The 25,446-nt window shown below is 32.2% G+C and overlaps 1 protein-coding gene across 4 annotated transcripts in view; it reads left to right on the plus strand.

Annotated features, from left to right (window-relative positions):
• Positions 1 to 25,446, plus strand: part of Tnpo (transportin 1) — a 149,559-nt gene that overhangs the window by 118,518 nt on the left and 5,595 nt on the right. For 3 of the 4 annotated variants that reach the window (XM_085812990.1, XM_085812989.1, XM_085812992.1), the window contains exons 20-21: positions 18,732 to 18,906; positions 20,827 to 20,959. In XM_085812990.1, the coding sequence (XP_085669116.1) occupies positions 18,732 to 18,906; positions 20,827 to 20,934 (283 nt within the window). In that variant the 3' untranslated portion in view covers positions 20,935 to 20,959. Of the gene's footprint in view, positions 1 to 18,731; positions 18,907 to 20,826; positions 20,970 to 25,446 lie in introns of all 4 variants that reach the window. The other variant, XM_085812991.1, reaches the window with a different exon arrangement.

The raw sequence follows: 25,446 nt of genomic DNA on the forward strand, positions 1-25,446 counted from the left end.
GGTCTGCCATTTCCTGCATATTAAGTAGCAAATTTTAATCTCCATATTAAACATATTAAGTTTCTATGAGCCTTATTTAATGCGTTGAACATATAGGATATATATGTTCCCAGCACCAGAAAGGTTAAATAACTCAACCAGATGATCAGGATGATTTAAAATTTTATTACAGCTTTATGTGAATAACAGATTTTACATAAAAGATCAAATAGTTAAACACAGTTCTCCCTTACATGGGAAACTGCTATCACAGATTTTCTCATAGAGTAAAGTCTAGAAGTACTTTGAACAGCTAGCTCTGTTATACAACAGCTGATACGACCAGGTCTCAACAGCTGACAACAGCTCATAGCCTTTTGTCTCCATTACTGAAAGAGAAAAGTGTGCACTTCACCAGCCTTTTAGAAAAACTGCTTCTACCCTTTCAACATGTGTTTTCTGGTAATTTGTAGAATATCTTAGACCAACAATAAAATTGGTTTAGCCCTGGTAGGAGAATTTGCCTCTATTTTCAGTTCCACTTCAGCTACAGTTCTAGTGCCATTTGACTCGGATTTAAAACAGGGTTCGTAGCGGTCCTTATAAGTGCTTATAAGTCCTTATATTTGAAAATAAAATATAAAGGCCCTTATAGGTGCTTACTTTTTCTGTAAAGCCCTTATTTTTTTGTTTTTAGTGCTTATTTTTTGCTTTTAGTGCTTTTTTTTAAAATGAACGTGCAATTTTTCCCCGTACCAAAGCCGAAACTAAATAAACAACTTTTCTTCCTAATATGGAATGTCAGATTGTGAATCATACTCCCGGAAATAGCTTTTCCCCCTTTCTCTGCATTAACCTCTGGTGTGCGCAGAGAGTACAGACAGGTGCCCATCGTTCTGTTGGTCAAAGAATTGCGAAAGCAGTAGAAAATTCCGGTACATTTGGCATTCTTTTCCTCCTACCCAAATACTATACACGTTTGAATTTCTATCAAGATCTTAATAATTTGCATTCTCGTTCCGCTTGGTCAGTTCATATTCGATTTTATTATGATATTATGATCGTTATGCTTATATTATGAGCATATGTATGAATGTTTATAATAACATAGTTGCAGTAACTGCTGAAGTATAGTAAACTTCCAAAAATGGTTGTGTTTTAACACAGATTTAGCTTTCTAATTAATAATATTCGGAATACGTAAATAAAGGGAAAGTAATCATAATAATCATAATAAATAATTTCATTTTTTTGGCCAATACATTATACAGTACGAAGGTTGGGAGGCTCTCCCCTTTCTCCGCAAAATCACGAATATTGAAACTGTTACAGTTCGTTGCAAAACAAGCAACAGACTCTTTTTTTTTTTTTTTTTTTTTTTTTTTTTTTTTTTTTTTTTTTTTTGGGTCAGTCACTTTCCAATCTGGATTGAATAAGACTAAAAGTTTTGCGGTCTACCAACTCAAGCGAAGAATGATTCTATTCCGGAAATTTAACACAGTCTGTTAAAAATTAGAATGAAAAACACCCCAAGTCTCTTTCTTTTCCTTCCTTGATTTAGTTCTTTATTCTCCCAATATCGGCAGCTGTTGAATCCGATTGCGTAATATCATGTAGGGAAGAATCACGGTGTACATATTGCGCAATAACGTTTGCGATATTTTGCAGAGATAATTAATTTTGATGTTCGGTCCGAGATTTGTTTATGAACACTTAAAAGAGTTTTACTGTGCTTGCTAAGCAGAATATTTTTCTGTTCCGTTGGTTTGTTTTTATATGATGCACATATCGAAATGTCAAAAGCATTTATTTAGCGGAAAAATCTAAAGAACGGTTACAATCTATCCCCCCCCCCTCCGCTCCTCTTTTTCAAGTCACGCTCGACTGTCTGAATATTCTCCAATTTTCAAGTATGCGGGTAGTTAAGCTTTTACTGTTAAAGGATGACAGCATGAAGCAAATTTCTGTCTTCTGATTTCAGAAATGTTCCTCTTTTTTTACTTAAATTACTTTGCTTGCAATATCTGTTAAGGGAAAACTGATATACGATGAAAATTTAGAAAATGTTCAGAATTTAGATTTAAATTAGTTAAATATCAATATGAGTGGAAAAATAAATTGCATTTATTATTAAGTTCCAAGCGAATAGAATAAACATGCCTTATTATTATTTATTTCCTCTATTTTGAACTGAAATTTCATCATTAAATCTTGTAAATATAGTTTAGTTGTGCATAGTTTTTTTTTCCCTCTTACTGTAAACTAGTTCTGTAAATTGAACTATTATTTAAAATGTAAAAAAAGTAATTATTTTCCATGGTTGAGGTTCCCCCTTTCTCTGCCCATGCTTATTCTCTTGTCCCCCATGCTTATTCTCTCTTAATAAATACTGCATTTCTCATATTTTAAATTACGAGTCTAATTTTTGAAGTTATGCAGTTGTGTATAATGTAATTAGATAGGTGCTTATTTTTTTTTCTTAAAATGTGCTTGAAAAGTGCTTATTTTTTGAACTAAAATGTGACTATGAACCCTGTTTAAAATTTCTGAAAAATAATACATGAATTAAACATAAGTGTCTAAAAGTACGAGATTAAACTAAATGCATAATAAGCAGACATCAAATTACTATACAAAATACATTAAATAAATTAAATAAATGCTACAAAAATATGTTCAAACAAAATTAAAAGCAAACACAAATATTTACATAAATTTACATTATACACTATACATTATGTACTCTTATGCCAAATGAAAGATTAATTCACTTCATTTGAAATATTTCTGAAAATGAAAACATTGTCCAAACTATATGTGTTTCAAAAGTGAAAACTTTTATAACTCCTCATTATTTCTGATGAAAAAATAGGATGGAATTGAAAGTTCTCAAATGCTTCAGGGTGCCAGGTTATTAAATTCGGAGGGTACATTGGTTCATTCATTCTCCTGATTCTGCTCACTTCATGCCAGAATGAGAAACGTTTCTTAAAAAATTGTTGAGAATGTTACAAAAGTATTGCTGGATGCATATTTAATATTTGCATTTCTTTTCTTCTTTGTATATTTTATTTTCTCACTGTTTAATTTTATGTTATGATTTTTACAATAATCTTGTTACTGGCAACGTGCTTTATTTTACTCTTAAGTTTGTGTGAATGGCAACATGTTTATGTTTCAGTAGAATAGCGTTCTTAGCCGCACTGCGCTGCAGGCAATTTTTCTCTTAAATATTCCATCTTTTAGAATAGCAATAAAGTTTATTATACAAAGCTGATGCTTTTTAGTTCAAGGCAACTATTTGGTTCCCCAGGTGAGGCATTTAATGCTATATAATGTGTTGTTATTATATGCTTTAGAACTGTGTATAATGAACTTTTAATACTGGTACTGCGAATCGTCTGCGTGATGTCAGAAAGATAAGCGGAAATATTTTTTGCTGCTTAAGTATCTTGTTGAAGTTATTTGTGCTTATTAATCATTATTCATGGTAATAATGACAGAATTAAGTGAAGCTGATCTTAAAAGATTAAGAGGACGAACGAAATCTACTCTAACGCGGTTTCAGTAATCTGCTAAGTTTAACGGAATTAAAAGCACGATTAGAAGGAATTGAACAAATATTTAAGGAATTTGATCAATATGATGTTGCTTTACCCGAAGAAGCTTCTGAAATTGCTGAATTCGAAGCTAAATATTTTGAAACGAAAGTAATGTATCAATCTGCCATTGAACCCGTAACGGCCAGAAATGTTTCGATTTCAAATCCCACTGCAGTTGAGGCTAGCTTTAAGCTTCCGCGTTTAAACATTCTGAATTTCAATGGTAAATATACTGATTGGCTTAATTTTAAAGATCTGTAAATGGCGACAGTTCATACCAATCAGTCATTAGTGAAAATTCAGAAATTCCAATATTTGATAGGACTTTTAATAGACGAACCAGCTGCTATTGTTAAGCACATTCCGATTTCCGAAACTACATACAATGAGGCTTGGGACAAATTGATGAATCGTTATGATAGAAAAAATTAAATTGTAATGTCGCTTGTCAGAACATTTCTTGAGCAACCCAAAATTACTAGTGCTGATTCTGTTAATCTAAGAAAACTATCTGATACATCTGATGAAGTTATCTGTGGATTAAAATCTCTTGGCGAAAAGGCTTCGTCTAGAGATGTTTGGTTAATTTATTTTTTGTTAGAAAAAGTCGATCTGGAAACGTGCCATTTATGGTCAATTTGGCTATTTCTCGTCTTCTATCCATGGAAAGAAAATTTGATTTAGATAAAGAACTTTGTAGGCAATACAAGGAGTTCATGCAAGAATACAGTCAAAAGTCGTTAATTCGGACACCCATAACTCGGAATGATCTATAATCCGGACCTCAAAACTAAAAACTTTCTGCGCATGCGCCGCGTTGACACATGCGCATAGGCGTTTACGCGTGCGCGTAAGACCTTTTACGACTGCGCATATGAGTGTGCGCAAGTGCAGAATACGTTTTCGCGTGCGCGTTTTATGTATAATGGACGTATAAGCTAAAATTATCTAATTATCTATTTCAGTTAATGTTGATGATTGCGTTGTTCCTTAATTTTCGAATTGGATCCGGCTTATTACTTTTTGCAGACTGTAAGAGCAATTTTATAAAAGTAAGCTTAAACTTTCGATTATATCAAATAGAATTTCCGATATATATTTGTTAATATGTAAAGGATCTAAAGCGAAAGTATGTTTTGAAATCCGAAATCTGTTTATCAATTTCACGCTGCTCGGTGGGGGGAACGCCGCGCGGCGGGCGCGTAATGAACTGGAAGTTATCTGTCAGCACTATCCTTATCTTCAGGGCAGATGTTTTTATTTTATTTGGCTTATAATTGAAGATCAGATGTTTTTATTTTATTTGGCTTATAATTCCTTACCAAATGTAGTATTTCATCTCGATATGCTCCGTCTTTGATATGATTTAAAACAAGTTCCTCGTCATTATAATTCGCTTCCGATAGCGAAGAAAAGTAACAGAGGTTATTGAAAACGAAAAAATTTCGATTGACAAATTAGTCGGTGTTCTTGACACAGCAATTGTAGGACTTGAACAGCGGAACTTTGTAACTGAACAAGAAATTATGTCTGTTTAATAGAATTAAAGAGAAAGTATTATCACATGAAACGAAGCAAAACTTAAACAACTTACATTGAAAGAAATGTTTATTTAAGTAAACAAATAAATATTAAGCTTTTTCTTTTTGCAAATTTTGATACCCTTTAGATCATAATTGTTCTTTATTTCATAAATTACGGTTTCATATTTTTAATTTTAGAATTTCTGCATGCCATCTTACGAGATTTAAACTGATGATCTATAATCCGGAATCGCCAAAGTCCCGACGAGTCCGAATTAACGATTTTTGACTGTACAAAACTTTAAATCATATGGTTCCAGTTGTTCAGACTGAAGAAAATAAGCAAGTATATTATCTACCGCATCATGCTGTTGTTAAACCGAATAGCTCTACCACTAAACTTCATGTAGTATTTGACGGTTCATGTAAACCTAAAAATTCAGTTTCTTTGAACTCTGTTTTAGGGGTAGGTGCAACACTACAACGAGATATATTTTTAATATTGCTCAACTTTTGTATACATAAAATAGCTTTTTCCGCTGACATAGAAAAAATGTACCGCCAGATTTTAGTAGATAATGAGGATCAACATTTACAAAGAATTGTTTGGAGAGAAACTGTTAATTCAAAAATGCAGACATATAAATTATGTACAGTTACATGTGGCACTGCATCTGCACCATTTTTAGCAACACGCTGTTTGTGGCAAATTGCTTTGGATGCAGAACAGGATCATCCTCATGTATCTTCCGTTCTTAAAAATGATTTCTATGTAGATGATTGTTTATCTGGAGCAAACAATTTAGAGGAAGCAGTTGACCTATGTTCTAAGCTTTCACAGCTATTAGAGAAACATGGATTTAATTTAAGGAAATGGAGATCAAACTGCTCAAAGCTTCTCGAAAATTTATCTATTGATAATCATGAAGAAGGTGACCTGGAAGTTCACTCAGATAAATGTGCCAAGACTTTAGGGCTGTTTTGGAACTCTACAGAAGACGTATTTTTATTTAACATTTCTATGGATTTTGGGACTGAAATTACTAAAAGAAGGTTCATTTCTCAATCTTCTAAAATCTTTGATCCTCTTGGCTTGCTATCACCATGTACAGTCAAGTTGAAAGTGTGTTATCAGCAATTGTGGTTTTTAAAACTTGACTGGGATGCCCCACTGCCTAAAGAATGGGAAGAGAAGTTGCAACGACTTCAAGAAGATCTTAAGGCTCTCAAAAATGTTAAAATTTCCAGGTGGCTTCAAACTACGTCTAACCACATCTATCTGGATCGTTTTTGTCACGCTTCAGAATCTGCTTACGCTGCTGTCATACATTGTGTTCAACCAACATCTCACGACAGAAATGAAGTCAATTTGGTGGTTGCTAAAACAATAGTTGACTTGAACTAAAAAGCATCAGCTTTGTATAATAAACTTTATTGCTATTCTAAAAGATGGAATATTTAAGAGAAAAATTGCCTGCAGCGCAGTGCGGCTAAGAATGCTATTCTACTGAAACATAAACATGTTGCCATTCACACAAACTTAAGAGTAAAATAAAGCACGTTGCCAGTAACAAGATTATTGTAAAAATCATAACATAAAATTAAACAGTGAGAAAATAAAATATACAAAGAAGAAAAGAAATGCAAATATTAAATAGGCATCCAACAAGTATGGAGAGAAAATTTAATATTATTAATTATTTAGAAGAAATTTAAATTCTAATCTGCTTTTCAAAACTGCATGGGTATCAAAATCCAAATGAGAAGTCTTGGCCCTTGTACTTTTGCATGGTAAAATGACTTTTGTTTAGTCTAATTATACTTTTCTGTGCGCAAGCCAGATTGGCTTAATTTTTACTATTCAGTTTTCCTCTTTTTAACCCCAAAATCAGTGTGTGAATTGACTTGAAATAAAAAATTATTTTGAAAGGTGCAGAAATCAGAATTTTTAAATAGGAATTACATTGTCTCATTTTAAATATGTAATTTTTCCTGATAATTACAAATGTTTGAATATTTGAAAGATGAATTCTTAATTTATTTTATTTAGTTATTTTAACTTTCAGTAATATTTTTCAAATAAGCATTATTGGAAGTATCTGGTTGTAATGAAAGTTTTCCACCAAAAAAAGTTCTTAGCAAAGTTGGGGGGGGGGATGAAAGGCCAGTAATCATTACCCAAATCTATGATTTTCTGCCAACGTTTTATTAGTTTTTCAAAGCCTTTGGCCCAGAAACTTGGTGGCCATGAGTTCAAGAACAGATCAACCTCATTTTGAATGTCCTGTATGGAATGGAAGATAGTACCTGTAAGATGTAGCTGTAGGTGTGGAAAAAAAGTCCGAAGGAACGATGTCAGGGCTATATGTCAGTGACATTATTTTCCATTTTGGCGACTTAACAATATTTTTAATCAGAAAAGTAAACAAGGTAATAAGTTTATAAAGTGTAATTAACAAAACAATTCTTAACAAAAGCAAAATAGCTATGTAGTTAATTTAAAAATGTCTATTTTATTATTATTATTTATTATTATTTTTTCGTGGTGAGAGGTTTTTTTCCATGTCATTGTCTCGGAATATGCATCAATTTTCTCTATAAAATTAATTTTACACTTTTTTCCCTTTGATTTAGTTTTTTCAAAATAATTCTGGTTTTTTTGCTATTGCACAATCGGTAGGAGTAATTTTTCTTTCGGATTTTAAACATTGCAACTTGGAAAGTTTAGAGGGATTTGAAGGCAAGGTTATAGACTCGTGATTCTAGAAGGTTTCAGAAAAAAATGTGACAAAATGAAAAATGCCTTCATGTGTTAACACCATAATGGATATGTTTTAAGAAAGTTTGTGATGAATTGCTAATTTTTTTGGGAGAATTTTTGGAAGAACAATAAAAACATGATATATGAAAGTTTTATTTCTGATACTAGAAGTCTTTTCTTAACATGTTTATATTCCCTTTATTTTCTCTTTTTTTCTAGACATAAGCATGGAAAATATCAAAAATACTTCTCATCTTATCACATGGACAAGCATTTATATAGAGAGTATTTATTCTCTTAACAACGAAATTAAAAACTGACAGTTTAAAAGATTCATCTTGTATGTCTAAATGCATCATACACAGGGCTGGCACTAGGCATTTTGTTAAATTATGCAATCTCCGTGGGTCCTAAATTCTTAAAGTTTTGTCAGTTCTAGATTTTGTTGCTTGGTACATTGCACTACTGAGTTCTAAAAATTCAACCTGTTCTAAAAGTTCTTTTTAATTGGCCCTGACCATATATCTAAACTAAACTCAGTGGCTCGACAGCCCTAGTGGGATATGGCCCAATATCTGCTTTTCTGGCCATGGGGGTGCATGAGCACATGCCTTTGACAAGTGGTCAGCTTGTCGCAGGACCTCCAGTGTTTAGTTCCCAAGTGAACTTGGTACTCATTTTATCGACCCACTCAAAGGATGAAAGGCTTAGTCAACCTTCTCCAGCTCGGGGATCAAACCTCAGACCTGTGATGCTGCTACAAAACATGCTACCCACCAGGCCTGATCATATATCATTTCATATTATTTAAAATAAAAATTAGCAGCTTCTTGTATACGTACTAAATGCACGTAGCTTTTTAGAATAATAGAAATCTTTAATTAAATCCAAAAGGTTGAAAATAAAGAGAAAAAGTATTGAAAAAAGATACTGAATACATAGGGGAAAGAAAATTATTCTTCAAAGATATGTATAGTTGTTATTATGTAAATTAACCAGTTGTTTATAATTTCAGTCTTTACTATAATTTCTCCTTTCTGTTGCCTATGCAATTCAGGTTTTTAGACTATAAGATAGAGTGTGATTTTGGCCTCTTCTTACATGCTGCATTAGTTCCTGCCAGCTCTAATAATTTCTAATTATTTGTCCTTGCATAACCTCTGCCAACATTTCAATTTGTTAATTGATGGAATTACTGTACCAACTTAGATTAAAATTAAATTGACCACTAGTTCACATCAGTTACTTTCAAACGTGTCGATAGTTTGCATCACATCTGTCAGGGGTTTTGGATTATTTATCTTTCACCAGGTCAATTTTAAACATTTTTTGTGTTACCTTTATTTATTAAATATCATGTTCTTCGTACTTAAACCATAAAATTCAGTTCAAGAGCAATATCACAAAATAATTTTTAATTGAGCGTATCTTTAGAATTTCCAATACACAGTCTCATGTGCTGGAGGTAAAAATGTTTTTTCTCATATAAAATTATTGTTGCTCGGTTTGAAATTCTTGAGTTTGTTAATAAAAAATTCGTTAAAGTTTTATAAAATATGAAATCGATAATAAAACATATTTCAAATTTGGGCTGGCTTCCAGATGCCCATATTCACAGTAAGATTACATCATTAAAAATTTGATGACTGTAGGTACCATTGTTTTATCACATTGCAAGAAGCGTACATTTATGCAGATTATTAATATCTTTAAATATAATACAGGGATCTAATATTTGGTAGCAACAATTAAAAAAGTGATTCGCCGTTTATAGTGAATCGACACAAAATGCCAAAATGAAATTAATAGCCCTTCTGTGCAAAGTGCCCGTTAGGGTTAAAAACACGGGGAGGGAAAACCAATTTATGAGATCAAGATATATGAAAGTTCTCAGATGATGAGTATTCTAAAAGAGAAAGAGCAAGAAATAGCTTTTAAAAAGCAAATGATTATTCTAAAAAAATAACCTGTATTCTTTTAAAAAGCATCCATATAAATTATTTACTACTTATTTCGAATAATATCTTCATGGCTAAAAAAAGTATCCGGAGTGATCCAAAAGACTTCAGTTTATTGCTCAGTACTTATTACATCCTTTCAAAGCAATCTTTTGGGCTTTTATGCCAACATTTTTTCCAGTACCAAAGCTTTTTGTAACACTTTCAGGACTGGCAGCAAATTTTCTTTTTTTGTATCAATAGATTCATGATGATGACCCCAAAGCTGTCATTTTGACGTTAAAAATAACCACTAATATGAATTTGGGGAGGATGGTAAATACATTTATATAATAATAATCAAAATTATTTTAATAATGTGAAATGCAGCCATTAAAAGTAAGAAAGTTATACAGTAATTATTTACAAAAATGAAAAATTTAGATTTATTTAGGTATTATACATTTTTAGTGTGGCATTTTTTCTTATTTGTTTGAAATCAGTTTGTGGATTTTTGTTTCAGTGATATCACTGTAAGGCAAAGAGCCCTGTTTCATTCAAGCCGAGACCTTACCGAGTGTTAACTGCTGTTACAGATGAAAATGTCTGTTTGCACAAATATGTTGTTGAAAATTGAATTAAAATTTTCATTGCTTTTCCACTCAGTGATGGGTATTTAATTTTTATAGAGACAAAACTGAGGTCTTGATAAAGATGACTGGAATTTAGTTTAAAATTGTCTTGCAAGATAGATCAATCTGGCTTTCTTTTTTATTCATGTTTAATTTGCTATCGTCAGTGTTTGCTGAAAATGTATCTATTATCCAAATATTTCCATGTCTAGGATCTTCTCGCTTTAGGTAATAAAAACAAAAAAATTTTGTCAGTGACTGTAAAAGCTTTTCAATAATGGATACTACTTGCTGGTTGAAATCCTTCTCACCCATATTTTCATTAAAATTTATAAACATTTGTAGATTTCCTTCTACAGCGTTTGCCATAGTGATACTGTTTTCGAAAAGCATCTATTTTACTCATACTGTAAACACATTCTTAAGTTGTGCTTGCATATGTGTATTTCAATTAACAGAGAAAAAACATCTGCCAGGTATGCAAGCTTGGCTATCCACCCATTGGCGGGGAAAAGTTCTTGAAATTCCGGATTATTTTGCTGCTGAAAAATAATTTGATTTCTTCATACAGGACGAAGAGTCGAGTCAGTATTTTGCCCTCGAAAGCCATTTCACCTCATTGTGAAGAAGAAGGTGAATATACTGGAAACTCATTTCTTCACAATGTATTTAAAATAGCTGAGAATTAAGCGCTCTGTGTTGAATTTCATTTTATGATATTAATAACATCTGATAATACTTAATGTAGTTCTGGGGACATTTTTTTCACCAGAAGAAGCTCACTATGTGTAATGCACTGTGTAACAGAAAGTCCAAGTGACTAGCAATTTTCTACTTTGTCACAACTCCTGAGCGATCTCCATTCATGTTCAGCCTTTTCTTCAATTCTGCACTTAACAGTGTTGGCAGACTTACTACTTTCAGTTTCTGTACAGCTTTTTCTTTCAAAACCTCTTGAATATGGCTTGAAATATGCAAGGCTTGAATAATATTCTTCTCCAATCTTGTATGGCTTTCTGTTTTTCATTATTTGAAGTGCTATCAGATAGAAAGCCTTTGATAGGGACTTATCTTAAACAACCATATTTTTAAAGTACCTATATATTTTTACATATTTTCATGCATTTTTTGAAAATATTCAGGTAGTTTCTTAATTAAATCTGGGTGTTTTGATTTCAAATGTCTTTTATGTTTGAAGGTTTCATGGCATCATTAGATAAACTCTGAGAACAGATAATACCAAAAGGCTGTGGATTCAGCTAACTACCAGGTTGTGGAACAAATATAAATTTCAAGTAGTCTGAATCACATTTTCTTGCTTTTTTTTTTTTTTTTTTTTCTTTCTTTGCGCTTCCAGTTTGAACATTCTTTCTAATGCTGTCTGACTGTGACGAGGAACGTGGATGCTTTGATTCATTGATCAAACTATTTTCATTAGTTAGTCTATCTTTAGTTTTACTAAAGAAATGCAAAATGTTTGCTTTCTTTTTCTCACTCATTATGCGTCTAATATCTATTTAAATCCAAAAAACCACAAAAAATTAAAGAAAATTATTAATGAGTGAAAAATGTCTGTAAAAAATGCATAAATTATATCCTAATTTTTCACGGACCACCAGTTGGCAACCGCTGCAATAGGCTGAGCAAGTATGTGACTAAATGAGACATAACAGAAAAACTCAATTTAAAGCTAACTGTTAAATAAAATTCACCAATCTTCTTTCAATACACTGAAGAGGGAAAAATTGACTGTTTCCACATTTTTCAATGAAATCATCTGGATGACATAGAGGGCACGGGATTAAGTGAGAATGGTAGTCAACTGCTGCTGGAGAAAGTAAGGAATCATTCTCTTTTTTTTTTTTTTTTTTTTTTTTTTGCAAGTGATAGGAAAGGGTGCTGATCTAAGCGAATTTGATAGATGGTAAATTGTAATGGGGCAAAGATTCGGAATGATTATCTTCAAAGCTGGACAACTAATAGGTTGTTCATGATCTGCAGTTATTTATATTTATGCAAAGTGGATAAATGGTGATGAAACCAGCAGTAGATGCCAAGGATGTCCACGCTATATTAAAAAAAAAAAAAAAAAGACAACGAGACTGTCCCGCTTGGCACAGTCAAATAGGTACCAGACAATGCCTCAGCTCAAGTGCAAGTGCTTTTGAACACGCAGTTCAACGGACACTGTCGGCTGTGAGACTGCACAGCAGACGTCCTACTCGTGTGCCTGTGTTGACCAAGTGTCTTTGTCAACTACACCTATAGTGGGCGTATGAACATCAAAACTGGGCGATGGATAAGTAAAAGACAGTTGCATGGTCGAATTAATTATGATGGACATGTCAATGGTCATGACAGGTTATTCCATCTTCCAGGTGAACAATTAATTACTCCTGTCTCCTATATAGTAGGTCACACACAAGCTGGTGGTGGTGGTATTATGCTCTGGGAGATGTTCTCATGGGCGGGCCTGGGTCTCTTAGTTGTGGTAAAACATACCATGAAAGCTGAGGACTATCTGAACATAACTGCAAATAAGTTTCACCCTTGCATGGCATCTGTCTTCTCAACTGGAATCTTCCAGCAGAACAGCGTTCCTTGTCACAAGGCTTCAATTTTATTGGAGAGTAACATAAGGATGAATTCCAATTAATCTCCTGGCCCCTAACTCCTTGGATCTTAACCCGATAGAGCACATTTGGGATGCTATGGAGAAGCAGTTCAGAGCTCAAGCCCCACCATGTTGGAATATCTCGATCTCTGCATGACCATTGCTTAAATGTTTCGTACAACCTACACTCATCTGCCAAGAACTTGGTGATATCCATACCAAGCAGTGTTGTAGCTGTTTAGCAAGCTAAATGTCGTGCAGTGCATTATTTATTAGGTGGTCATGATATTTTGGCTCTTCATTGTATGTTCAACTATTTTAAGAGTAAAATATGTAATTTTACACAATAAATTGTATAAAGTTAATTTTCTTCTCAAATTTGTTGTGTAATTATGTTTAATAATGATGCCCCCTACTTACAGATAAATTTTATTCTTAGGATGGTATTGAATGAGAAAAGATGAAGTTTAGGCCTAGATAATATATTTAATTGAATTTATTTAGTTCCAGTGTTCTAATAGATCCTTAATTTTTTTCGTGAATGGTCCTTAAAAGTACTTCATTTCCATGTGCAAAAATGTGTATGAATCCTGTTGAAATAAATCTACTTTTCATCACCAGTGACAATCTGGTCCAGAATTTTAAAGTCAAAAAGGGGTTAACCAAAGTCTCATTGTTTTCATATTGAATTATTTAAAAAACATTACTTGTGATAACATATTTGTTAAAAATTGCTAAATCACTTTTTTGGGAAAGGGGCATGCAAAGAGATTTGTGGTAGAAAAATTCTAATGATATTTATTTGAAGCTTAAAGTATACTTTAGTATATATGTTGAAGAGGCAAAACATTATGATCACCTACTCAATAACAATTTGTAAAACAACTGCAACTCGCCTTTGCATGGATGCCACATGTTCTTGGTAGATGGCTGGAGACAGGCTGTACCAAATGTCTAAGCAGTGGTCATGCAAAGTCAAGATATTTTGATAGGGTAGTGTTTGAGTTGCTGCATGACATCCCAGATGTACTCTATCCACTTACGATCTAGTGAGTTAAGTGGCCAGGACATTTATTGAAATCCATGCTTATGCTTCTCAAACCACTCCAGCATAATTTGAGCGACATTTCTTGTGTTCAGTTTTGTGCACTGAAAAGTATGTCTTTCTGCCCGCTGGCCGAATTGCCTGTTTTGCATAGAAATTCTAATCTTGGTTTAAAAAAAAAAAATGTTTTAAAGTGTTTTGGTGTTTTATATTTTCCTGTGTTTTACAGTTTTAATTGAAGGTGTCCTTAATTTTTTATATATTTTGCCGTGCTGCAAATTTGGAACTGAATTAGTTGAATGAGAAATATATCTCTAATTAAATTTGAAGGAATGAGTGTGTGCATCGTATTTTTTTTTTCTTTGGGTGTGTTCCGTTAATTCTTTGTCTTCGATATCAGAATTTTTGGCTGCTGTTGGAAGTGTTTTGATTAAATCAAGTCCCATATTGACTGTAATAAGTGCTAACTTTTTATATGTGTATAATACCCAGGATTATTTTGTACCAGTTACTTGTGATTCTACACTAAAGAATATATTTTGTACCAAAATATTAAAAACAAGGAGGGCCATGAAGTGATTCAGAACTTAACTTCACTCCATAGGGCTACCCAATCTGCTTTGGGACTCACTTCTGTTGATACTGCCCGCCTCCATTTTCTTTGTCTTTCTAACTTTATCATAAAACATTGTTTTCTGTGCACCTAACGCACATAAAATTCAACACTAAAATCACAAAGTATTTAAAAGCAGCTCCTTAAAGCAGCTAGCTATAGGGCTCCTGTTAGAGAATTAAGCATAGATTTTTTTATTTTTTTCTTTTTCAGTCTTTCATCTGCTTGTTATATCAATATTCAGTTTTTTTCTCACGAACACACACCTTTTCTATTTATTTATTAGTCCAAAGGGGGCAATTTGCCCAGAAAAACTATCGATTTCATTTTGGCATTTTGCATTGATTCACGATAAGTGTTTCACTTTTCAAGCTGTTGCTACCAAATATTATCTCCCTGTCATCATGTGTTTTGCTGGCCGTATACTGCATGGCTGTCTTAGTTATGAAACTTGGCTTTCGCCAGACATTAGAGTTTTTGCCGCATAACGTGGACGGAAATTAAATAATTAAGAATCTGCATGAATGTATGCATGTTTCTCGCATTGTGATAAAACAATGGTAATTAGAGCCATCAAAATTTGAATAATGTAATTTTCCATTGAATATAGGCATGTGGAAGCCCTAATTTGAACTTTGTTTTATTATTGATTTCATATTTAGTAACACTTTAATGAATTTTTGGTTAACAAACTCAATGATTTCAAAGCGAGCAATGGCAACAGTGTACGAAAAAATCGGAAATTCTAAAGATATGCTCATTTTAAAATTATTTTGCGATATTGCTATTGAACTGAATTTTATGGTTTAAGTATAAATATAGTTTTAGTATGGTGTTGATGTACTACTGGAAGGTTCACTGGCTATCAACATGACAGGTTTTCATAAAAGTTTTAACTATAAGACGACAAATTTTAAACTTTTATCAAAAAAAGGGAAAACTATGTGGTCTATCAGATGAAGCATTTTGCAGAAACATTGCATTTTTGTCTGATTTTATCACAAAACAAAACAATTTAAATATTTGAAAAATAATATTTGCAAGGTAAAACAAAGCATAAATATGAAATGTGGCAAAAGAGCCAAGCATACATTTTTCAAAACATTGCTCTCTTGCTCAGATATATATCTTCAGTACGCTTCCAGAGCTAGCCCAAATGTTGAATGACCAAAAATGTAAAATAAAACATTCGATGAAGATATAGGTGTCTTGGATTTTTTTAATGGAAAAATATGCTGAAAGATTTTCAGATTTTGATTAGCACACTTCTTTTACCACATTTTAATTGAATTTGGTCTCTAATATGCATTTAGAGTAATGGCTTTAATTCTGATAACATCATGACGTATTGTATGCTCTTTGCAATTGAAAATTTTCTCTATGTGTCCACGATTGTAAGTGTTTTGTCTTTAACAAGAGAGTCCAGGCTAAACTCAAAAGTTCTTTTAATTAACATTAGAACGGCGGTAAAGTGTCGTTTTGACCCTTCGATGAACATACTGAAATAACAACGGTAAAACAATTTTAAATGCCATGCATTGGCACAAATATGTACTTTATATGTATTTCATAATTTATATTTAATATTGCATGATAATTTATTGATTTTTTAAAATACTGTACATGTATCGAGTACATGGCGATCAATTGGATCATACTACAATTACTCAAATAACTCATTAATTTGATATAAGAATTGATTTCAAATAAATGGGTCACAAATTAAAACTAATGTTAACTAAAATAAAACCCAATTTATATAATAATATTTTTTTATGTACTTACTTGAAGGATGAATCACTCTCTAAATCCAGAAATGAGAAATGTTGTATGATATTTCAGTTATTTCATTATATGTGTAGCTGAATGGAATATGTAAAGCATTTCGTTTCAATTCTATTTAATGTTTAAAATATTAGAGGTACACATACGTATTAAGAATTAATGCAGTTGATAAAAAAATAATTTTTAACAATTTTTCCAGTGCATTTTCCGCACACAACTTTGGAACAAGATGCACAATATTCTTGAGATTTGTTTCTATTGCATCTCTGTACCTGACACTTTTATCTCTTTATATCCATTTTCTTTTCATGTGTTTTTTCTGAAGACTCAGGAAGGATCTTTTGGGGGTTTTGAAGCCATATGTACTGCTCTTAACTCCTCTCCTAATTTCAGTAGAAAAATCTCTCCTGTTAATGTTGTTTCTTGTTACACTATTATAATTATCCAGGTGTTCAAAGCTGTGTGATCCAAAATATTGAAAAAGATTTGTACAGGCCATCGTCTAGAAGCTGATTTAACTGAATATTTTCAGCATATCTAATCACAAATATCCACACTATACTTTGTTGTGTTGTAAAATGCTATTGAATCGAGCAACTTTATGAGTCGACTATCTTCACTTTTTACAGTAGAATGTAATGAGCTCAGTAGAAAAAGTCTTGTTTCTTTTGCCTTGATAGATTGTAAATGTGATATTATCATGTTCTACTATTGTCGATAAATAAAAATTACTACACATATTTTTCAAAGATATAGGAATTTCTCTTCTGTTCTTTTTCATTGTGCCAACTATGGTTGTATTTTTTGATTTTACCATTTCTGCTAATGCTAGTAAAATAGTTATCCGTGGTAATATTCCTCCCTTTGATTTAGATGTGGCTCCATTAATTTTATGACAACATTTTCAGACAAACGTAATTCAGGATTTGCTGTTTCATCTTTTCCTAGATAAGGAAATCCATTCAAGAGGTATTTAGTATCAACTTCGACTGATAAGCAAAATTTTATTCCGAATTTGTCAGCTTTATTAGGCATATATTCTGTAAATCTCTACACCTAGCTTTAGATGGGATTTGTCTTGGCCGCTAGCATGTTTTGCAACAGGCCTTATTAAAATTTCATATAAATTTAATTTAGTTTTTATGCTGAGTAGTTTGAATTTAAGTTGTTTTTTAAGGCCATAATAACAAAAAGTTTTTTTCTGCGGTCCCTAAATATGTTCTGCTTGGCAGCTTTTTTTTTTTAAATAGACATGTTTCATGAACATTGAAATCTGGAGTGTCTTCTGCATCTTCTGTTGTTTTGGATTACTTTATAAGGAATTCTTTCGCTGCTTTACCTTTTATTTTAATGTTATACATTTCATGTCTTTTAAGAAATCAAGCAGCCATCCCATGCTTGCAAAAAAAAAAAAAAAAAAAAAAAAAAAAAAAAAAAAAAAAACTTATTTTGAACAGAATGAGTCTCCACAACGTCACCTTATTCTCATTCTCTTGTGGGCCCACCAGTGGCCGAGCGGTAAAGACTGAACACTGGTAGTTCGGTCCGAGGTTCGAATCCCGCGAATGGGCGTTTTCGTGGTTCTCTCCACGTGTAATGTGTATACGAGCCAGTTTCCCTTAGTCCTCCTTGAAGGCATCCCTCCCTTTAGGCAGATAGTCTTCGTGTGCTTTGCCATGATTGAATAATCCCAATCTCATTCTCTTGTACTGCTTTTAAAATCTTAAAGAAGCCATCTTAATAATACTGCCATCTTTAGAAATTGTGTTTTTGTGGATGGCTTTTTATTCATATAACTAGACCCTTTCTCATTTTTTTTAATAACAACATCTCTTGAGTATAATGGTGATTTTGCACTAATTTTTGATCCAGAAGACTCCAATTATGCAATAGCATCTTCACTTTTTTTATGGTCTTTAATGTCTCCTAGCTGCAGCTGTTGAACCTTGTTCAATTTAAGACAATCTAAAAATGATCTTCACTAGAGCAAAATTGGCTTTCCCCCCCTCTCATAATTTTAACGTTACCGGCATTTTAGAGTTTATATCGCAGAATATCAAAAAAATGCAGATCATGCTAGTAATCCACAATATCCAACAGAACCCCACACAAATGACTAAAGTGACTGCAAAGTTTGTTGTGATTTTTGCCTTTTTCACATACCTATTTGTGTATGCCACTAAGTACATGCAATAGTTTTGGAAAATTTTCTATGTTTTCATGAACATGTGTTTTTAAAGGTGTACGTCGCTACGAAATATTCGTGATAATGAAGAAAAAGATTCAGCTTTCCGTGGTATCTGCAGCATGATCAGTGTGAATCCTGGCGGTGTAGTGCAAGATTTTATTTTCTTCTGTGATGCTGTAGCATCGTGGGTAAATCCAAAACCTGACCTTAAGCATATGTTTCATGAGGTATGTATTCTTAATTGGTTCTTAGATTATAAAATTATTGAATTTCATTTTAGTTGTATTAATTTTTCAACTGAAGTGTTATGTATACTAAAAACACATCTAGGAGATTTGTGTCGTATTTAGTGTGTTCATTGTCATTCCTATTATATTCCTGAAAAACTTTTATGTGAATGTCCAGAAATTTTCTTAAAATGAAATGTTTTCTGAAAATGAGATGCAATAGCTGTAGGAATTTTATTCTACAATTTACTAGATTCTTGCCAAATAATAATCATAAAATTTCTTTAGCATCAAATGACTATAAGGTTTAATTTTCTTACCCACAGATTTATGCTGGTTTTTATAAAATGCTGATTTATTTCTTTATTTAACTTTTTAGAGCATATAATGGACTGAATCCTTTATTAAATGTCCTTAAAGTTACTATTAAACTTAAGTAATTCCTTTTCCTTCTAAGTTTTCCAATGTATATTTTTCAATTTATAAAATGTGGGAAATATTAACATCAGTAAATTTTTTGAGGCAGTGGTGATATGAAACTAATTTTTGTTAGTTGTTAATCACAGATTGTTAATTATGAATTCTAATGTAGGAATGGGATTCATCTGTGCGCTAACGGCAATCCTATCAGGATGATATCAGATATTGACATTTTGATCAACTATCGGTCAGTGTAGGGTTATGAGGCATATCAGTCATGTCAAAAGCATTCTGTAGGAACTTTTAATTTAAAGTGTCAGTGTCTAAGGATATTTTATGGGTGTGTTCATTTTATGAGTTTTATTTGGACAGCAATGCTACAGAAGCTGCCCAAAAACTATGCTCCATACTGGAAACGGTCAGTGAATGAGCACACAGCTTAAAAGCGATTTCTGTTGGGAAATGAGTCTCCAGGGTAAGCCTGAGTGTCTATCCACCATCAGTGAAGCCGTGCTAAAGGAGGAACTTGATGACAGTGGTTTAGAGTATCTGAGAAAACTATTCATTTGCATCTGCTCAACCTTGGGAAAATATAAAAGCTCAGTAAGTAGCTTAGGTGCATCGGGAAGCAGCCAGCACTAGTTGAAGGGAAAGGAGTGGTCATCCTTCGAGACTATGCCAAACCTCATAGGGTGAAAGCAATCAAGAAGGCAATCAAGTCAATTGGTTGCAGAGTTTTATTTCATGCTCCTTTAATGTCTGGACATTGGTCCATCTGACTATCAGTTGATCTTTGGTCATAGAAAACCATTTTCAGAGCAACAGCTCTGAAATTGAGATGATGTCATGCAACACATAGCACAATGTTTGACTTTAGGGACAATAGCTTTTACAAATGCAGGATTTGTAAGCCTGTAACTCATTGGGAACATGTGATTGAAGCTGAAGGAGATTACTTTGCTTAATAAAATACATAGGCATGAAATTATTAGGTCATTATTTTTCTCCGAAAACTACGGCACAAACGTTTTTGGATATACTGTAGATATCATGCATTATTAATATTCATGTATTTTTGTAGCATTATTTTTAATTTTTGAATTTAAAATAAAAGTTTGAGATATTTTTAAAATAAAATAATAATTGTTGCACAAAATATTTTATTTCTTTTTAGTATTTGCATTATAGTATAAGTGTACAAACTCTTGTTCTGTGCTTAACTTTTGCTTTGTGAAAGTGTAGCAATGAAGCTTAAAATTTAGATACTACTGTGTTTGATATTCTAATATAGAATATTTTGATGTTAATTTATGAAAATGTCAAAATTTATTTGCTCAATTTGAATATTTGTTCTTTGCTGAGATTGGCATAGGTATTACTGCTCAGTCTTCTGCTATTACTGCAAAAATTCATAATAAAAATTTAGTTTCCAATCTTGCATGAAATAACTGTGCTTTTAAGTTCTTTTCAGTTCTTATCAATATTGTTTTACTTCACTAGATCTTACACGGATTCAAAAACCAAGTAGGCGATGAAAATTGGACCAGATTCTGTGAACAGTTCCCTCCTCCTCTGAAAGAACGTTTGAGTGCTAGTTACGGTGTATGATGCTAGTTACGGTGTATGAGAAATTGTAAGTTTTGGTAAGATTTCTGCATTCTGTTCCCTCCTTCCATATCAGGACTGACAAAAAAAAAAAAAAAAAAAAAAAAAAGTTCATTGTTTTATACAAGTACTAAAGTGAACCCACTAACACAACCCTCCACACTTTCAAATCATATTGGTTTTGTTCAATATGGATCTTTATTTATATTCTCCCAAATATTTCCAAATTTATATTCCCAAATCCATTTTCAAAGATAGACATTTTAGGATGGTGCCTCCCATGAGAAGGTTCATTGTAAAGAAGTTATTGGGGATTGCAGGGATATTTTAAGACCTTTTTCACTTCCTTGTAGAAAGCAAAAATAGTATTATAATTAAAAAAAGAAAAAAGAAAAAAAAAAAAAAAAATGGGTAATGAAAATATCCATTTTGACCGTCCTTGAATTTATTTTGAATTATCAGAAGAAATTTTTTCTGCTACATCTGTTCGTATGTATAGATCTTGCATAACTCGGAAACGAGTTTCCCGTTGAAATTTTACCTAAATTTTATGTTTTACAGTTGAAAACGTCGCATAAAAAACAACATAATGCAAAAAACATCATGGAAGAAAAGAAAGCAAAGAGAAATCATCGCAGTTCTAAAACATTGTGGTACAAAATATCGTCGTCGAAAATAAGGCAATAAAAAAGGCTTTGCAGTTTAAAAACACCAGTGTTGAAAATGTCAGGATAAAAAAAACAAAGTACATACAAACCATCTTATGACAATAAAATCGCACACGTGCACTTTTCAGGTTTTAAAAGCTGTAAATGCATATTTGCATAATGATTTGGGAGCGCAAGAAGGAAAGAGGGATAATTTTATTTCTATATTTCATATTTTTGAATGAACTGGTAAATTTTTGCTGAAAAAGGTAAGAAGGAAACTTAAGTATTTAAAAATTGAATGCGAGTAGAAAATTAATGCAACTTATAGCACTTAATAGAATTTCAAATTTATATGGTTAATTTACAAAGGTCATTAATAAATTAATCTTTTTTATAAAGTTTTACTGATAATTTTTTATGAAAAATACAGTCTAAAAATGTTTAGAAAATGAAGATAAATAACTGCATGAGGTATTTCTATAAAATTGCTTAGTTAATTATCAAATTATTTTCTTTCACATTTGTTAATCTGATATTCTGTTAGCGAAAATTATATTTTGTTTTGTTTCCATTTATTCTTAAAGTGTCATTCACATTTTCATGTAGGATTTTTTTGAAATGTAGGATTTTCATGAAACATTTTCAATTATTTGGATGCCGATTTGTTAGTTATGAGGAAAGTCGGCTACATAATATTTCAATAGGGGGATTTTGATTATGCCAAAGCACAATAGGGTTATCTGCTACAGGGAAGAAATACGTTTGTAGAGTACTCTCTTGGGGAATTGGCACATATCCACGTTTTGCATTAGAAAAACCACAAAAATTTTATGCAGCCAGCTCGTTCGCTGGATCAAAGTACCAGTGTTCAGCAGGGGAATATTAATGGATTTTTACATTAATCATTGGAAGATTCAATTTTAAAATTATACCCAGAAAATTTAAATGCGGTTTTTATAATTGCAGTGAATCCCTCTCAGAAACATTATATACCTCTAAGACAACCATTGTTCTGAGAAAAGAAATAAACATAGGTTTTAATCATCATGCAAGATTAAAAAGATACAGAATCTTGATTGTTCTTTTTGAAGAGGTTTCTTTTTATTCAACTTTACATTTAGATATTTTTATAAGCACTTATAATGATTATTTAATTTTGCGGATGTATTTTATTTGAAAATTTTTTAGTTATTGACTGAAATTTTATAACATATAGTGAATCATGTTCCTAAGACGAGGACATCTGTAAGTGACCAGCATAGTTATGAAACTTTTTTTATTAAATCTCATCATTCTAAGATGACCCCAGCTTTATAGAAGGGTAAATGGTCGTCTTAGAGAGGGTTCACTGAACTTAGGTATATTTATTTTAGTAAATGTTTAATTTTTTTTATTCTTTTATGTGAAAAAAAGTTTTATTGCTTGTTCTTTCTTAACACATAATGAATCATTTCATATCAATGTCCTTTGGAAGTGACCAGTAATCGTTTTAGGATGAAAGATTATTTTACATATTGATATGTACATATTTTATCATGGCTGCTATTAAATTGTTGTGGAATTATATGACTTAGGAAAAGCAGCTTAGATAAGAATGTTTTAAAGGAAACTGGCTTGTACAAGTAATTAGAACAAAAGTAATGGCTGATTTCTTTGAGTCTTCCTTTTGCTCAGTGTTCCTTAATTTTCAGAATATTTTAATTTATGGGTGCCAGAAATCTATAGTAAAATTTCATTCATATTTCTAAGTGAGATTTTATTTTGTAATTGATGTTATCATCATGCGATGATTTGTAGTTGTGTTATTTGTTACCACAATATTTTTGACTATGATGTAAACTGCAAAGTTTTTGAATTGCTTTATTTTCACCCATGATATTTTGTAGCTGCAGTGTTTTTCTCTCCATGATGTTTTGCATTACAACGTTTTTGCCTTGTGTTTCTTTTTACCACAATGTTTTTGGCAGACATCAAATTTTGTATATGGGATTGCTATAATATTTAGTTGTGCACCTCCCTTTTTTGTTGCATTCAGCCACACCATATGTATATTTATGACATATTTATATATATATTCCTGCCCTGTGCCTGGCTTGGAGAGCTCAGTATTTTTATTCATATATTGGGAAATTGTGCACTTTTTCCTTTAAAAGTGGTTGAATTGTATTGTTTTTATGTACTGGTTCTTTTACTTAATTTGCATGCAATAAAGTTGTAGAGTTATCAATAGTTTAAAAGTTTAAGTGGCAGTAGGCCTAACATAGCTGTTTGTTTACACTTAAAACTCTTAAGTCAGCTGGTGCACCAACTTTAGGGTTTTTTTTTTTTTTTTTCCCCGTCTGTTGGGGCTAAAGATAAAATTCAATTTTGTGCACTGAAAATTTGGTCTTCCTGTCTATTGGCCAAATTACTTGTGTTTGCATTGATGCTTCCTGTAGAGACAAAAATTCTCTCTCACTTAATGATTGTCTAGAAATGGGTCCAAATTTGTTGAAACAAATTATTCCTATAATTTTAAGATTCCACAAGCATAATAGGAGTTATTTCAGTCATAAGAAAAGACCTTTCTCGCAAATTTTGCCAAATAAGAATAATTGAGATTTCGTATACAGTGATCAAACACCAGGTGTCAGTACTAATAAGTGTCGATAATTAAAGTGAGAAAATTAAATGCTTTAACTTTATTTGTATATACATTTTTTTGACTGTTTTTGGCATTTGAGAATTTTCTGTATTTTACAAATTTAATGAAGGTGTATTGTGTTTTTGTGTATTTTTGCCTTGCTAAAACACACTGAAACACATGTAATAATACAATCTAAATTGTTCAATTATAGATACATTCTTAATGTATTAGGCAGGTGTTTCTAGATTATATAGATGTCATTTTATTAATCCATAAATAGGTAGAGGATCTTAAGTGAAAAGGTAAATAGTTTCCTACAACATGGCAAAAACATTTATTAAATTTACTTTTTAACATGTAAACACATTATGCTTAAGTTTGTAATTATCTTTCTTAGAAAGGTATGAAGAGACTTTGAAATTTCTTTGTAGCATTTCCAGAATTATATATTTAATAATGCATTTTCTTTTGAATATATTTTTATGATTAGAGAGAGTGAAATTAAAATGTGTTAAAATACAGTTTTATGTATCCTAAATGATATAACGAAACATAAATAGTCTAAAATTTGCAGTGTAATGTGTAATTTTAATGGGCAGCTGAAATTTGACACCCCAGACACATTTAATGCTTTTTACGTAATTTTTTTAACCTAGAAATGTATCTGCATTTTCTGCCTGGGATTACATGAGCACACTGGTGCACAAAAATTAATGATGAAGTTGGAAAATTAGCTTACCAGCTGAACGAAGAGGCAGAGCGGACTAAAAGACTAACAAGAAGATTGACTAGGATCAGGTATTGTGTAGATATGCAGCTAGATGTCAAAGGGGAGTGTTGAAGGAGTATAAAGGTCACTGGTGGTGAGAACTCAACATTTATGGGAAGCTATTGCATGATGTATGTAAGTTTAAACAATGTCGAGTTCTAGCCTCAGTATGAAATCTACAACAATCTGTTAGACGACGTCTGGATGCTTTTACCCGAGGCTGAATCATTGGAAAGACAGAGGAAGGACAAGTGTGGCTGTTGGGTTCAAACTACTCATAGCATCGTTTCACGACTTTGGAGATCATTTCAAATTACAGAAACAGCTGTCTGAATGGTTCAAACAGTGACTATCCATGAGCAAACACAGTAGCAGATCACTGGTGTATTGTTATGTAGGCAAGAAGGAACAGGCAGCAAACAGCGAGAGAAATCTTAAGGCATATGGAACAGGTGATTGGATGACCGTTA

The sequence above is a fragment of the Stegodyphus dumicola genome, chromosome 3, assembly GCF_044657685.1.
Source record: "Stegodyphus dumicola isolate Sdum_Otavi_A_Nest chromosome 3, ASM4465768v1".
In the NCBI taxonomy this organism is placed as follows: Eukaryota; Metazoa; Arthropoda; class Arachnida; order Araneae; family Eresidae; genus Stegodyphus; species Stegodyphus dumicola.